The sequence below is a fragment of the Cupressus sempervirens genome, chromosome 5 (assembly GCF_028749045.1).
Source record: "Cupressus sempervirens isolate cs-2001-9-10 chromosome 5, ASM2874904v1, whole genome shotgun sequence".
Taxonomy (NCBI): Eukaryota; Viridiplantae; Streptophyta; class Pinopsida; order Cupressales; family Cupressaceae; genus Cupressus; species Cupressus sempervirens.
In genome coordinates, this window is record NC_143122.1 from 624,322,100 (window position 1) to 624,339,307 (window position 17,208).

The window sequence follows — 17,208 nt, forward strand, 5'->3', positions numbered from 1 at the left end:
CCTTTTCTTTTTTAGTCGTATTGGTGAAAAGAAGGATGACACTCTTCGCATGTGTATTGATTATCGTGCTCTCAACAAGAGGACCATTAAGAACGAGTACCCTATCAATCGTATTGATGAGTTATTGGATGAGCTACATGGGGCAATTTACTTATCGAAGATTGACCTCAGATTGGGATACCATCAACTATGGGTTCGTGAGGAGGATGTGCATAACATAGCTTTCTAATCTCTCACTATGGACACTACGAGTTCTTGGTTATGCCATTTGGACTCACTAATGTGTCGGCTACATTTCAGCCATGCATGAATCCTATTTTTGGAAAACAACTACGAAAGAGAGCGTTAGTATTTTTTGATAACATTTTGGTTTTCCACAGAACTTGGGACGAGCACTTGCAACATTTAGCTGAGGTACTCAGTATTATGGAGGAGCAGTCATTATTTGCGAAGGAGTCAAAATGTGAGTTCAGATTAACCAAGATTTTGTACCTTGGTCACGTGATTGGTGTAGATAGGGTGAATGTACACTAGGAAAAGATTCAGGCAATCCTAGATTGTTCACCACCGAGGAATGTATCAGATTTGAGGGGTTTCCTAAGTCTTTGCTCTTGTTACAGGAGGTTCGGTAGAGGTTTTTCACAGACAACCCCCCTCACCAATCTCACACGGAAAAGGGCTTTCAGGTGGACAGTTGATGCAGAGGTAACCTTTGATAGGCTCAAGCAGGTGATGAACACATGCCCAATCTTTGCACTACCCAATATCTCTCAGCCATTTGTACTAGAGTGTGATGCTTCAAGGAGTGGGATTGGCATAGTTCTAATGCAGGATAGGCATCCGATCGCTTATGAGAGCAGGAAGCTCAAGGATGGTGAGAGAATGTACTCCACCTATGACAAGGGAATGTTGGCCATTATGTATGCTTTAGCCAAGTTTAGACAATATTTGGTGTGTGGCAGATTCATAGTTAGGACGGATCACAACAATTTGCACTTCTTAGAATAGAAGGATCTAAATGAAAGGCAACAAAAGTGGTTTGACAAAATTTAGGCCTATGATTTTGACATTGAGTATGTCAAGGGTAAGATTATGGAAACTCTTCATGATGCACCATCAACAGGATGCCCAGGGTCTAAACAGGTTAGGGAAAGGTTTTCATGGAAGGGCGTCAAGGATGACACCCTCCAACATATTAGAGAATGCCGGACTTGTTAGCAAAACAATTCAGAGCGTGAGTTTCTAGCCGGGTTATTACAGCCTCTTCCTAGTCCAACGCAAAAATGGGAGAGTATCTCCATGGACTTTATTACAGGATTGCCGAGGGTGCAGGGTAGAGACTCCATTTTTATGGTGTGGACAGATTCATGAAAGTTGCTCATTTCTTTGCCATAACAGCAGATTGGTTGGCCTCTCAGGTAGTTGAGTTATTCTTTCAAGAGGTTTTTTGTCTACATGGTCTTCCTCACACCATTGTGAGTGACAAGGATAGCAAGTTCCTCAACACCTTTTGGCAGGAACTATTCAGATTGACAAGTACGAAGTTGACACCCAACACAAGCTACCACCCCCAAACAGAAGGGTAGATAGAGTTAGTAAACAAATGGGTGGAGGTTTATCTCCGGAGCTATGTAGTAGGGCAACAGAGAGCTTGGGTTAAGTGGTTATACCTAGGGGAGTATTGCTACAACTCCTACTACATGTCCATCTAGATGACTCCATTTCGAGCTGTCTATGGTAGTGAACCTCTATTGTTCATAGATCTGGCTTTGCAGGACAGCAGGGCACCACTAGCTGGGGATTGGATATAGGATAAGCAGGACATCCTTAGATCCCTTCGAGAGAACACTCTACAGGCTCAGAATCAGCAAAAGATGTACGCTGATTGCCGTCGGACAAAGCAGAGTTTTGAGTTGGGTGACATGGTTTATCTAAGACTCCAACTGTATAGACAAAGCTCCTTGAAGAAGAGTGGCTCTCAAAAACTCGAGCCTAATTTTTTTGGTCCCTATCGCATTACTCGGAGAGTTGGGGAGGTTGCTTATAAGCTGGAATTTCATCATGACAGCAGAATTGACAACATTTTCCATGTTTCTTGCCTCAAGAATACGATTGGTCAACATGTAGTACCCTCCATCGGATTGCCTCCACTTGATGAGGAAGGGAAGCTAGTAGTAGTTCCAGCAGAGGTGATAGAGGTCAGAGAAAGGAAGCTGTGTAATAGGTCCATCAAGGAATATTTGATTCGTTAGAAGGATTTTCCATATGAAGATGCCACTTGGGAAAGTGAGTCAATCCTGCAGCATCTGACATCGAGATTGCTTGAGGGCAAGCAATCTTAGGAATGGAGAATTGCAATGTCCTGTTCTCCGCATAAGACCTAATGGCACCTAATTGGTCTATCTTTCCATTTGGATAGGCTAATTTCATTTGTTTTAGGATGCCAGCTAGTCATAGGGGTTTTTTGGTTTCAGTAGAGGAGATACTTTAAGTGGGAAATTCTAAGTTTAAAGTCACATTGTTTTATTAAGTTGATTTTTAAAGTATTTTATTATTTAAAGTCACTTTATGGCAAAATGACTAAAGTGACTAAAAGACAAAATAGGCTTTTATCCCACATTGCTAAGTTGTGCACATCTCCCCTCACTTCAAGGTTATAAAAGAAAGTAGTTGCATTGGGATTGACACCACAAATATATGTCATTTTCTCAAATCCTAAGAGTTGCTTAAATGTGACTGGATATTTCGTAAGGACGAAACCCCTTAAGGAAAATAGTGAGGCTGGATGCAAACCTAGTATCTCACTTTGCACATTCAGAACTGAAGTTCGAATTGATACATTGGAGGTTTATAGGAAGTTGGAACTTCAACAGCAAGAAGAAGAGAAGATTGAAGTCAGTTTATGGTAATTAGCAAGTATAGAATATCAGTTGGCAGATTATGCTTAGACGGAAGGCAGGAAGGACAGTCACTCTATAGCCAAGGAAGAATAGGTAATACATCATTTGAGCTAGCTTTCCATTGGTTCTAATTCACGTCCAAGATGAGGGCTACCTAGTATTGAACAAACAACAGGTTAACGTGGGGCTAGGACATCTACAGACCGACACCCATCCTTACTCCACCGTAGGCTCATGCAACAATAATCCCCTACGGAGCAGTGATAGTCGAGGCGTGGTGACAGTTAGACCAAGGCAAGGAGACCGAGAGTGATTACAAGGGGGATTTACGGAGTTCCTCAGACGGCAGCAACATTAGTACCATCATCTCCAACAACACGGATATACTCATCTCAGTAGTAGGGGTATTCTCGTCTCCAACTAACAACATTACCTATTGTTGAAAATCGGTTTGTATGTTATTTAACCATGAGTTTCATATGGGCTAAGTTGGTTTTTGAATGATTTCCTTAGCACGTAGAAGTTTGACTATATTTCAGACATCGAGGAGAATATTGCTTGATTAAATTTTCATAACTTGGTCTTGCAATTTTATGTATACCGACTTACATATGATGTGAACTCTTGCAAACAATAAATCAAATATGCTAGGCAGTTGACTGTTAGTCTGGATTATAACCATTAAACAATGCTACAGTGATATTTTAGTCAACAACAGCCTTGTGTATGCCAACTGTTTCATTAAACTCCTTGGTTAGAGATTCAACTTCTTTTAATAGATTTAAGGGGGATTATCACAGGAGTTCAGGCCATAAGGGATGCACATAAAGTCGTTGAACATCTTAAAGATATTGTCTTGAAGCTCAAGAATACACACTCTTCCTTCAACCAAGAACTAAACACCTTGGACAAAGACTTGAGCATCTGCTACAAAATGTTTGAAACGAACTTCGATGTCTTGAACACATGAAATCATCCCATCCCTAGAAATGTTTTATGAATATCAGGGGCTCATGGTCAACAAGGTATGATTAATAGAAGGGTTGGTAACAGAGGTGCAAGAAGCCCTTAGAAGCTGCAGTGTTGTTGAGACTAACATAATGGATGACCTTGACCAGATGGGATGCAAACCGTTCACTAGGATAATAACCTGCTGGCAGAGGAAACCATAACCTTAGAATTCACCAATAGAATCAATGCAGAATTTGAAGCGGATGATTTTGGAGTTTATACTATGAATAAGCTTTCAGCCTATAAGTTTTCAGCAAAATGCCTATGGTAGATTATAAAGAGAATTATCAGGCTGTCAAGAAATGCAATGCTACAGTTATCAAGGTGAATGCAGTGGCGTGGAACACAAGAATACCCGACCTTTCAGTCATCTGTGGTTGCATCACAAAATACAAGGCCTTCGCTGATAATCTGCAATATTGATTTAGCAATTTTCAACATTTTGTTCACTTTTGTTTAATTGTGTTTTTAGCCTTTTAGATTTAGAAGGCATGTTGCATGTAATTGACTTGCATGCAATCGAATTACATGTACCTTTAGTCGTGTAATTGAATAAGTCTTCTTTCTTTGTTTGATTGAGTCAATGTGGTTGAGTTTATCTCACCTTTTTCTCGTTTTTTTCTCACTCCTTTGCTTGTATAAGCAAGTCCCTTCATTGTAAATAATCATCTTTTTGTATGCAAGAAAGCTCTGTAGAATTTGTCTGAATATAATTGTGATTTGTTTGTGCAAGTTTTAAAGAGAGAGCAAATAAAACGAACAATTTATTTTGAAGCTATGTCTAGAAACAATGATATAAATTAGAAGTTGTGACTGCAATTTGTGTTTCTTCCTTTAGTTCATACAATTCTTGTTTGTATCTGGAGCAAAGTGAATATAAGAATAAATTTGTTTCAAAGCTGTGATTGGAAATGACTGCGGTGGAATAAATTGGAAGCAATCACTGCAATTTGTATTACTTTCTTGGTTCACGCATCTTATTAGAAATCAGTTACTTTCATGTCTGTGTGCTGAAATAACTTATAGGATTAGAATTAGAGAACATAGACTTTTGGAAGTCTCTGTGCCCCAATAGTAGAGATCAATCTTTGAAGGATTGCATAGGAGTCTATAAGGTCTAGAGCCATTCTTATAGCATAGGAAAATAGACATAGATCTAAGTCAGTACACTTACAATCAGCCTATGAGTTGATTTGAGTTTATTAGTATCACTATTCAAGTTTAAAAGATAGAAATGTAGTTAGAGATCCATTTGGCCCATTACCCGCTACATGAGTAAGTGGACTCTTTCTTGGAAAAAGAGGGAAAAATATAGCTAACACCCCTTTCAGTATCTCTAAACTTCTTGCTTACCTTGAGTTGATCCAAGTAACAATGAGAATGGGGAGCCTCCCCTTTAAGGTAGGAGAGACTTTGTCTCACATGCTGTAGCAGGTCTTTCTATTTTGCGACATAAGTTATACAAACTGTTAGTTGCAAAATATCCACCCAAGAGTGATGAAGTAATGTGAAGGGTTGTGGCCAATGGAGGAAATTGATTATTATCATTTATCTCAAAGGTATGAAGAAGAAATTGTTGTTGATGGCAAATATGAAATGAGTTAATACTATTATCAAAAGTTATTATCATTACATAAGATGAAACGTTTACCTGATCTATAATCTTCAATTTAAAGTAGCACTACAACAACTTGAAAGGTGATGGAGATATTGTCCTCACATAAAATGAACAAAGGACTGCCACTTTCATGGAAAGAAATAATTACTCCAAATATACAAGGGAATGATTACTTTAATATGAAGCAAAATAGAGGACTATTGTCAAAGCATCATTGTCGCAAGTATAAATTATATATGACCACAACATGAGTGAAAGTACGGAACTAAGTGTTAGGATATTTGACAAAGGCTATGTTCCCCAGGGACGTGTACCCAGCCTAAAAAGAGTAGTTTCGGAAACAGGGATGTTCCGAGGATGGGTATGGGACGTCCCTCAGTTGTCCTCAAAATAGGCAAATTACCAGGGGACGTCCTTGAAACTTGGGGAAAAAAGCTGTCCCTAGTATGGAAAGGGGACACCTAGACGTCCCCCCACCGTATCGGGTATGACCAACCGTCCCCAATTTTTTTTTAAAAATTTTTTTTAAAGAAAAAATTATTCAAAAAATTGAAAAGTGAATATTAAAAAATAATTTTAAGGCTCCTTACTAGGTCACTGAGGTTGGCCCCACCCCTCCAAATGCAGTAGAGGCAGAATAGGAGCAGCAGTCCGCTTCATTTCTCTATGTTATGTTTTTTTATGTTGAATGTGAACATGATTATGATACATTGATACTTATTATTTTATGACAGCCCTCTATCCTTCGGGCGTATAGCTTTAGGCATATTTAGATTTAGATTTTCAGATTTATCATGTTTATCATTATGATATTGTTCACTGATATTGATATGCATTTTGACAATTGAGTACTAAATTGGATATTATTTCCTAGAGGGCATGCAAATGTTGTATGTTATGGTTCTATAATGTTTAAATGACATGCTTTGTGCTTAGTTTCATATGAATGACATGTATATTTGCAAATTTCAATGGATATTTTAAAATTTCCCTATATATATATAGCCGTCCCTGTTTGCCATCTCCCCCCGTCCCCAAAATCGCCAAAAAAATTTCCCGTTCCGGAAATCCGTCCCACCATCCCCCGCTGTCCCCGTACGAGAAACTTAGGGGAACATAGGACAAAGGATTTCAACACTAACAAGGAAATTTTAACAGTTTAAAAAGCCCAATTATCATTCGTACTTGTATAAGGAGAGACGCATTAATAAAGTAAACAGCATTCGATTGGGATCAACAACAAGGTCGATTTATGAAAAACAAAGATGCCATAAACAATGATCCATCAGCACAGATTAACTATAGCAGTGATCAACTTCTCACAATTAAAGATAGGAACAATGAACAACTAGAGGCCTCAGTGTTAAATATTGATGGCAGATGATATCTCAGTAAAAATAACAATGTGCGTAGAGAGATCGAGCATATATATGAAGGCTACAGTAATGGTCATTCTTGGAGCAGTCAAAACTATATGCAAACAGGTTCTATGGCAAAGACTGAATTCTGATGACATAGTAGAAGCATTCGAGATATACGACAACCTTGGAAACATTTACTCAAAGTAATCAGTAAATCTGTTAGTGATGAAACATCTGCGCTTTAATATAAGAGAGAAGGCTGCAAATTTATGAAGCATATCTACTAATGTTATACATCATATATCAGTTTTATCATTCAAGAACACAACGGAGATTTACGTTAGTCACAAATGAAGCCATCGATATCAATATCTGTCAATGATATTATTATTGATCACATAATATAATAAGCATATCTATGTTGTTAAAGGAATTCTAAAGTGAATCAGAATCATCAGTACTAGAATCAGTGGCATATCCTATGCGTGTGTCTACTGGAGTTGGGCATTGGAGTTTTATGGCAGAGATGTAACACCGGCAAAACATCAGTCATTTTCTTTGATGTTGATTGCAGCAGCATATCCTATGCGTGTGTCTATTGGAGTCAGGCATTGGAGTTTTACAGAAGAGATGTAACACTGGCAAAACATCAGTCGTTTTCTTTGACGCTGATTCCATCATATGGAAACGGGAGTTTTGAGTAATACAACAGAAACCTTAACAGCGATTAAAATAAAAGAGCAACTTCAGTTTGATTGTAGCAATGAAGAATAGTTTAAATAGCAACTTCCAGCATTGACAGAAAATACAAAAACAAATAAAGATAAAAATGATTATCATCGCAATATAGGAAGTTAAGTAAAAGTGATGAATATACTCAATCCATGTACGATACAAACAAAAAGGTTAATATCAATTGAAGATTCTAATACAGAGATATGTTTTGTTTAAATAAATTAAATCAAGAAGTGCAATTAACAAAGGGGAGGAGGAGATATGACTCTTGATTTTGAAATGTCATTCTTTTATGTTTCCAAATATAAATAAGAAGTGTGGTATGCGGAAAATAAAGTGAAAAAAAAAGAATAAAGAGGCATAGATATTTGGAATAAAGAGAGTGAGGAGAACAATAAATAGTGACTAATATATATATATATAGATTTGTTAAATCTGATATATCTATATAAATGTCAGAACAATAACAAAGAATTTATATGCCTATATCAAAGCGTGTAAAAAGAGGTATATAATGAAGAGAAGTATAAAAGAGTAAGCTGGGAAGAATAGAAAATATGAGAGTAGAGTATTAACAGAAGAGAAGTATCGGAAAAAAGAGGATAAATTGTGCAAGAAATGTATCCATCATTAGTTGAGTAAGAAACGGTATCAAGGTGGAAAATAAGTTTGGGTACAATGGGTTGGTGTTCATGAAGACAATAGTGGGGGTTGGTACTTCCAGTAGGTCGGTGCTTGTGAAGTGTGGGAGTTGGAGCTTTCAGTGAGTCGGTGCTCATAAACATAGGGGTTGGAGCCTTTAGTAGGTTGGAGCCTACAAATCATTGTAAAAGAACAAGTTTATATAGAAGCAATTATTTGTCGTGGTTTTCCCCTGTATTGTGTTTCCACGTAAACATTGTGTTATCGTGTTCATGTGCATAATTGTTTACTTAAGCATTTAAAGTTATTTAGACAAGGGAAGGGGCAACCGGTCTCAAGTTCTCTAGATAGGATGGATATATAGATAGGGCGGTTCTCCCGCCCCCGTACCTCTCTCAATACAATCGTGTGCTCTTTAAAGGGTATTTAACAAGAAACATAACAACGAGAAGGGCAGCACAGAGAAACATTTCGTTTTCCAATTCACTGAATTGGAGCATGAATTATGATTCGATCAACCTAATGACAGAACCTCTCGTGGCAGAAATTAGAGGACAAAATCCTTTTAATCTCTATCAGAATTATTGGATGGAAACTCTTGATTTAGCCAGCGTCTAAGACATTTCAGTGCATTTAAATAAAGAATGACCAATGCAGTTTGGAGGACTAGTTATAGCAGATATAAGAATTTTACTATTCAAAGAAAAACAAGGAAACTTTTGAAAGGTACATAATATATATTTAATGATGTTAACCTGTCATCATTTCTTTTATTTTTATTTTTGATTGCTGCCAACAAAGAACCTGATTGATTAATCTTTAGACAATTAGCCAATTAGCCATTGCTAATCAACTGTGGAACTTTAACTGCAGCCAGAGGGCAGTCATCACTGCAATGTGGTGCAACTTTCTAGTTTTCGCTCTCAAATGTGGAGTATGGCTAATGACAGCAAGCCATGTAATGCTTGCCGAGGTTGTCCACTCAGCTGCAGATTTTGCAAATCAGGTAATTGGTAAACCATGTTACAATGGAATTTGTTTCATTATTTTTTACTAAGGTATTTCATGTCTCCATTTTTCAATTACAATGAAGAACTATTACTTTTCACGTTAATTGTGGAAGCTTTGATCCATTTTTTATTGTTGTATATTTCCATTTGGTACCATGGCAGCATTTTTTCTTCCCCTCAATCATATTTAATTTAATCTAACTGTATTATAGATTATAGATTTTTTTTCATTATCATTCAGGATGAATTAAATGATAAATGAGAAATAATTGCCTTTTGCTCATATTTATTTAATCTTTGCTCTTGTAATTATGTACGAAGTCTGGAATCATTTTGGCTGTATTGCAGGCTCTTCTTTTTTATGGTCTTAATAGCTCAAGACGTGCTCCAGATGCTCTTCACCCGTGAGTATATTCTATACATTCCAGTGACTTCTGTTAAAGGGCTGCACAATAAATCTAGCAAGTAAAGAAAGAAGAATCTTATCTCTTGGTCATCAAAGCACAATGAGAGTTTCTTAGAAGCTTTATAGAGGATTGAAAGAGAACAAGCTTGTGCACGCACACACAGAGAGGCATACAAACACTTTCAGATTACATGAAAATCAATTATTTATGCCAAATGTATGTAAACTTCCTAATTTTTCAGTCATATCTGTTCATTTATCGCTCAAGCTAGATATTGCTTGAGTGTCTCACATGAAAGTGCTTATGTTTATCGGATATGTATAAAACACTAAATATAGGCATCAGCCTAAGAATTGTTGGATAGTTTGAAGTGCAAGGGTTAGTGTTGGAGTAATCTCTGAGCTCATTTCACAGATGTGGCTTTTTTGTTGTTTGGGAAAATTTTATATCCAAACAATTATTTTAGCATGGTTTCTAAATTTTCTGTTCAGTTATGGCTATTCAAAGGAACGGTTTGTCTGGTCATTGATTTCTGCTGTTGGTATTTTCTGCCTCGGGTGTGGAGCCACCATTGTTCATGGAATTCAAAACTTATGGGTTGCACAGGTTTGCTATCTTTTAAATATTTTATTAGAAATGAATTTGAATGCCATATATTTTGCAAGTTCTTAATCAGTGGCTTTTAGCTGTCTATATTTGAGAATTTGCCAGATTTGAGAATCGTGTCATGTAATTGCTATTTATTAATTGAAGATTTGATGGTTTTTGAAATCAGCCTCCTACAAACATTTTCTTGGCAGCTTTAGTTATTGGCGGATCATTTGTCATGGAAGGTGTTAATTTCATGTGCTGGTTTTCCATTGTTGTCAATTTGATGAATTATAACTCAGATTTGTGTAGTTTACCAAACGGAACAATCTTTTTAAAGTCGAATTTTCTTTTCAGGTGCTTCTCTTGTTGTAGCATTAAGTGCCGTTCGGAAGGGTGCTGCAGCAGAAGGAATGACTATGCGTGATTATCTGTGGCGTGGTCATGATCCTACTTCTGTGGCAGTGATGATGGAGGTATTAGATTAGTCGGAAAAGAAGGCCACACAGAGAATATATTTAAATGTTAATTGTTTTCAATATTATATGAGCTTTAACAGAATCTGTGTAGAATATATTGAAGGCTATTTTTTCCAATTGATTATTCTTCCAAAACAACTTATTATTTAAAATTTTGAAATTGATTTTGCTTCAGAAGATATGAACTCTTTTTGTTGTAAAATATCAGAAAAATGAAAGGTTTTGAACTAAATTTATGCTTGAATATTCCATGATATTAAATATTTGCAAAGGTTTTTTTTTCTCTTTGAAGAATTCCCTGAATATTACAATAGATTTGTTCACATAATATTGTATTAGTCTTTAGGTTTGAATCCATTTATATATCACATACTTGCAGAAATCAAAGTAGCTATTAACATATTGTCTCATACACACATAAGATTAGAGATGGCCACATCATAACACAAGGAACACATGGTTTTAGTTTTAGTCATGCAAATGTCTGATTAGAAATAAAATAATGGTTCCTTGCTTTGTTCTAAAAGTTTCTGACTAAGAGATTTGTTTTGATACATCAACCAATCATTATAATAATAACCTGAAACTTTGTGAGCATAATATGAGTTAACATTTGAATTTGTTTATTGTGTTCTCAGGATGGTGCTGCAGTTACTGGTTTAATCATTGCTGCTCTATCCTTGGTTGCAGTTAATGTAACTGGAAATCCAATTTATGATCCAATTGGATCTATTTTAGTGGGCCAGTTACTTGGAATGGTCTGTTTGCTCTACTTTCACTTTTTGTCTTATTGCTTGTTTTACTGGACCTTCATGGGAAGTTAACTTTTTTAATCTTGTAGTGTTTTTTTTTTTTATAAATATTATGTTGACTTATATGCCCTGGTTTTTGCTTTACATCATATTTCCTTTGTCCATGTTGGCAAGCTCTCTTGTGATTGCCATGGCAAATACATACAGATGCTTACAAAATACACATACTATTAAAAATCCCGTCCAAGCCATTGCAAAGCCAGAAACATAGGTTCCGACTAGGTTATGTATTGGGTCTAGGAATGAGAATTGTGTCATACCTATTTTAGAAATAAAATTAATTAATCTGTTATTTAGGAACATGCTGTATTGTGGGTTTTGTTTCACTGAAAGAAGAGACGTGGTTTGGAATATTGAAAGCACGTAATGCTACAACTAGTTGCCATTTCATACTATGTAATCTGGGGGTTTATCTATGGATATAATGAAGACAAATTTTCAGCTGAGGTTATATGTAATGAAGTGAAGACATGATTTGCGTTGGCTGTTTCGTGGAAGAAAAAGTCATCCTTTGAGATTTTATTGGCAATAATGTCACAAATAGGTGCATCATCATGGAATTTAGTGCAAGCTTGCTCATTCAAAATATTGAGAACTTATGAGTTAATTTAATGTGTTCACTACTTTCTTGACCAATTTGATGAATTATCTGCCCGAGGGCAACTACATGCATAAATACTAACAATTTGTATTCATTGGTTTAAATGTGGATTGTATTTAATTAATCCCTATGCTACAAAAGGATGAGTTTGGGTTGGTAATAAAGTGAGTTTGCTCAAAGCCTTCTTGTCGAACCTAGAATCTAGCCAGCTACTGTTATAGAAACAGGCAAAAGACATTTCGGATTTCAGTTTTGACCTTTGATCAATAACTCATTAAGCTGTCATTTATTATCGCTGTGCCTTTGCCCTTGATTCTCTAGCTTACTATGCTGCTATAACCTCTGCTGTGCTAGCTGCTGCTTATGCCAGGTCAACTCAATCTTGACCTGGAGGCCCTGCATTCAATATAGGGTGCCAGGGATCCTAAATTGGCGACGATTTGCCGTGGACTTTTCCTCTGCACCATCACTGGACATTAATATGGGATGGGATCCTAATGTGGTTTCATTAAGAAATTTGTGAAACGACCTAAGTTTGTATATGTTAAATTTTATGCCTCTGTGATTAGTACGAAATGCAAGTCAAGACATTTTTTTATTGAAAGCTTGTCTGATAGTAATGTATAATTTGGTACTTAAATTCCTACTTTTGGTAGTGTCAGTTGAAAATATCATTTGTTTGTTCGTTGGGGAACTTTCTAATTGTTAACAGTGTTGTTTATAGGTTGCAATTTTCCTGATTCAGCGAAATCGGCATGCATTGATTGGTAGGGCAATTGATCCACAGGACATGACGCGTGTCCTCAGTTTTCTAGCCTCTGACCCGGTATGGACTATTTTCAGAGGCTGATTTGATCTTCAATGCACTTATTATATGCCATGCAATTTTATTGCTTAAGAGCTGAGTTCAGACTCTTGCAGGTAGTTGATGCTATTTATGATTGCAAAAGTGAAGTGATAGGTCCTGGTTCCTTTAGATTCAAGGCTGAGATAGGTAACACCTCTTCACTAGCATTCTTTTTGTGAATTCTTGATTTGATACTCTATAAGTTTCTTGCACTTATAAACTCTATTTACAAAAGATTAATCAGTTCAATGAAGATTTTCATTTATCAGGAGATTTTCCACAAATAGGGAGCATATTCCATGTAAAGTGAGCTTTTGGTTGCTTTATTTATCAGAAAATATGAAATGGAGTATTTGTTGTATTTGATATGTTTCATATGTTAGATCAGTTAGTGGATAGTGACAGGGTGGCACTGTTCTCTCTGCTGGACACTGTTTTTCTCAGATCTCAAAACCCTTATACTTCAGCAAGGGCACAAACTCGGAACCTCCTCACAGGCAACAAAAGAAAATAATCAATTGAATGCCTTTCCCCATCAATGGCCCTATATTTATAACTTCAAAATGGCACAAGTTTCCCAAATGATCTTCACTTAAGAAGCTTCTTACACACAACATTAAAATATAATAATGCCATTATAATTTAAATTATTAATTGTTTTTGGCTCCAAAAATGGCCTTTTCCACTATAACTTAATATTCTGACATGTAAGGCCACTGCTTCTTGTTCCCACAATTTAAAACTTTTCGTCCCATTCCAACGAGCTATGATATTGAGGTGATCAACCAACAACAACAAAAATAGCAACCTCAACATTTTTAGATGAATAATAATAATTCACCTGTCTTGCGAAAACAACTGAAGAACCATTAGAATTGAAATCTGACAACACCAAAGTGATCTTGATGATGAAAGACGATGAATGAACCTAACAGGGTGACTTACTGTGAATGAACCTGATAGGGTGAGAAGCTCGAAATAAAAATTGAGAGCATCACACAACTTCTCTAACTCAACTAAGCTCATCGGAACCAACAGTTAGACTTACTATAAATAGTAAGTCCCTCAAATGGAGCCAAAACACACCATAGGCTATTGAAAAGCTTATAACCCCACAACAGAGACCCTCAAATCCCACTGTCAGCTTACAAGGGTCGTGATGGTAAATTGACCAAGCCAATTATAGGAACTTGATAAAAATGGGGACATTACAGTACTAACCACTTCAGATCCTAGACCCCTATTGCAAGCCACCCCTATAGAAATACACATAGACAACCTCTCCTAAACTCACAAATCACACTTGTGTCGCATTCCACAAAACAATAATGATCAAACTTGGTTCCCTGATAGGCAACCTGAGAATATAAAGGTTCTCAAAACCCAACATGAATGCTCAACAAAACAATTCCCTTGAACATAAATCTCAAATCGAATCATATGATACATCATAACATCTAGTCTGACAAATATCATAAACGAACTCTAAAAAAAACCTCAGGTGGACACCCTAGTTGGCCAGCTAAATGATTCACTAAGAAAACCACTACGAAGTAATCATTACAAGACTTAAAACAAATGTCACAAAACCTTAAAATGATTACATATAAATTTCCAATTTACAATCATATGTTTACTTTGCATCAACATCTAATGTTTAACGTGGTCATCCAATGTGTTTTGTTGTCCTGCATTTTGTCAACACAAAATGTAGGTAACAATACGATATTTTCAAATTAGTTTTGCATTTCTTTGAGTTCAGTTTATTAGTTACTTGGTTAGTATTGATCAACCAATCAATTCCAATTGATATAATGAATCCTTTTATTGAAGGCTTTTGTCAATTCTTTTTAGTTTTCCTGTTTGTTGACTCTATGCTTGATTTTTGAAGCCTTCAACGTCATTTTTCTCGTTCTTGAGCTTGTGTTTGTTGGTGTTTGTTCTTTTGAATTTGCTCAAGTCATTGCTTTCTGCTTTTATAGCAACCAGTTTTATCGGGTCCTAATTAACAACTAACATACTCAAAGAAATACAGTTATTACTTCATTTTCATAGGCAGACAGTTATGTCAGTCATGTTCATGTGAATGAGATGTACGGTAAAAATCAGTTAAGAAAAATTTCATAACTAAGAATTGAAAACATCATGGAATGAATTTACTATGGAATTTAAAATCTACATATCATGGAATTCGAGATCGAAATCAAACTAGGGATGCTTCTGCAGCCACCCAGATTAGTCTATAGATACTACTATAATAATATCATATAACGACTTCCATCCAATACCGCTATAACAAAAATCAAATGACGATTACTATTAAATACCACTATATAAAATTAGGGCATCTAATATCATTGTATCAATTAGGGCTTCAAATACCACTATATCAATTAGGGCTTCAGATACCACTATATCAATCCTTTACTTCTGATTGCTTAACTGTGGCAATAACTCAAGATTAGAAGATATGCTCATGTTTATTATTCATATAAATGAAAGTTTGATATATCTATTTATTAGATAAAACTATTCCTCGCAACTAAATGTAAAATAACTTTAATGATAATATAACTCAATTATTCTTACCTTCATCTTGCATGCACATCATAAAAGTAAAAATACCTGTTTTTGACAAACAATTGACTGTGTAGCTTATCTTTGTCTGTTGTATGTCCGACAACTTGGGGAGAGGTGAACATTGTGAGGGGCTTAACGACCCAACCTCGGACCATAACTTATCCCTGCACAATCCCTATTGAGAAAGGCCCTCCCAACCCGAAAAAGATAGGGATCATCTTGTCGTCTGTTGAGCATCCTGGTATCTAACCACACCACTCGACTTGACAACAAGAGTTACGATAACAGGATCATGCATAAGCTATTAAATGTTTCCAAAAATGATAAACATTGTTATGTCATAACTGATACTATTTCATGTTATTGTAGATTCCTTTCTCTCACCTCTTCACCCTTTTTCTTGGCTATACAGCCAGGTGAGTCCCAGATGTTCGAAATCTCAGAGCAGACAACTCTGTCAATTATTCAGGAAGATTACACACATCCAACATTTCACAATCTGTGATTACATGATTATGTTCTTTAAAGATTTCAAAATTGATTGTTTAATTCTAATATACAGTGGCATAATGATTTATGGATCCATACTATGATTACTTGGTTATCACTTGCCATGATCTAATTTATTTTAAAGAGAATTGATTGTGTAATATCAATCAAATATCAAACAAGATACTATCATGATAAGTATTGTAGCATACTGCTATATAAATCGGAAATGCCGTAGCTAATTGGTAGAAGTTACATTGTAATGTTTGGTTTTGGGTTAATCATATAACTTGATATGTTCTGTAAGACGAATAGTGTTTGCTGAAAGTTCAACAATCAACCTTAAATGTTGGTTCCTAGTATAAATGTTGCTCTCAATTTGTGGTTGGTATCATGGAAAAGACGGGTGCTTGTAACATATGGAAGTTGGTGCTTGAAATATATAAAAGTCGGGTGTCTGGAACTTGCTTAACAATTTGTATCTGCACTTCTTTCCTTTTCCTTTAGGTGTAATCACAGTATTTATATCAATCCTTAGTAAGAATGATACATACGACAGATTGAAACAAGAGAGACGCTGCCATAAATTGCAGAGATTTCGAAAGGAGAATGAAGCCAAAAACTATGTGCAAAAAGACGGAATTAATGGGAAGACAAAATTGATAAAGGAAGCCGATCTTGTAAAAGGTAGTTGGGTGAATGAAAGAATAGAGAGAGATATCTGTCTGCCTCCCCTGACAACTTCCATTTAAAGAGCAAGCCATGACTTCTTGGCTTCCATTGGTTTCAAAGAAAGAAATCCATTCGAATTCCAATTATTAAATTGAGTTATCATGCCAAGTGTTAATCGGTTAAAAGCAAGAATATTAAAAAGAAAAGAATAGAGTTGGAAAATTATAATTCGAATGTTATTATATCTTGACTATTATTATTTTATATTTATATAAGTACATGTAAATATATTAATGAGGTGACAACACTATTAAATTATTATAATAAAATGATGCCATTTCATTTTATATCTATTATAATAATAAGGTGAAAAATCATTTAAAATCCTTTGAGGTATGTTTTATATTTTAACTCTAATTATTTTATTTAAATAGCTCATGCGGGTCCCATAGTTGT

At 35.8% G+C, this 17,208-nt stretch overlaps 1 protein-coding gene across 2 annotated transcripts in view; it reads left to right on the forward strand.

The window, feature by feature from the left end:
• LOC149557445 (Cation efflux family protein) overlaps positions 1–17,208 on the forward strand; it is a 150,386-nt gene that overhangs the window by 101,350 nt on the left and 31,828 nt on the right. For both annotated transcript variants that reach the window (XM_089832094.1, XM_089832095.1), the window contains exons 3-10: positions 9,141–9,273; positions 9,626–9,681; positions 10,176–10,290; positions 10,460–10,517; positions 10,630–10,748; positions 11,390–11,509; positions 12,889–12,990; positions 13,086–13,158. In XM_089832094.1, coding sequence (XP_089688220.1) covers positions 9,141–9,273; positions 9,626–9,681; positions 10,176–10,290; positions 10,460–10,517; positions 10,630–10,748; positions 11,390–11,509; positions 12,889–12,990; positions 13,086–13,158 — 776 coding nt within the window. The remainder of the gene's footprint in view (positions 1–9,140; positions 9,274–9,625; positions 9,682–10,175; positions 10,291–10,459; positions 10,518–10,629; positions 10,749–11,389; positions 11,510–12,888; positions 12,991–13,085; positions 13,159–17,208) is intronic.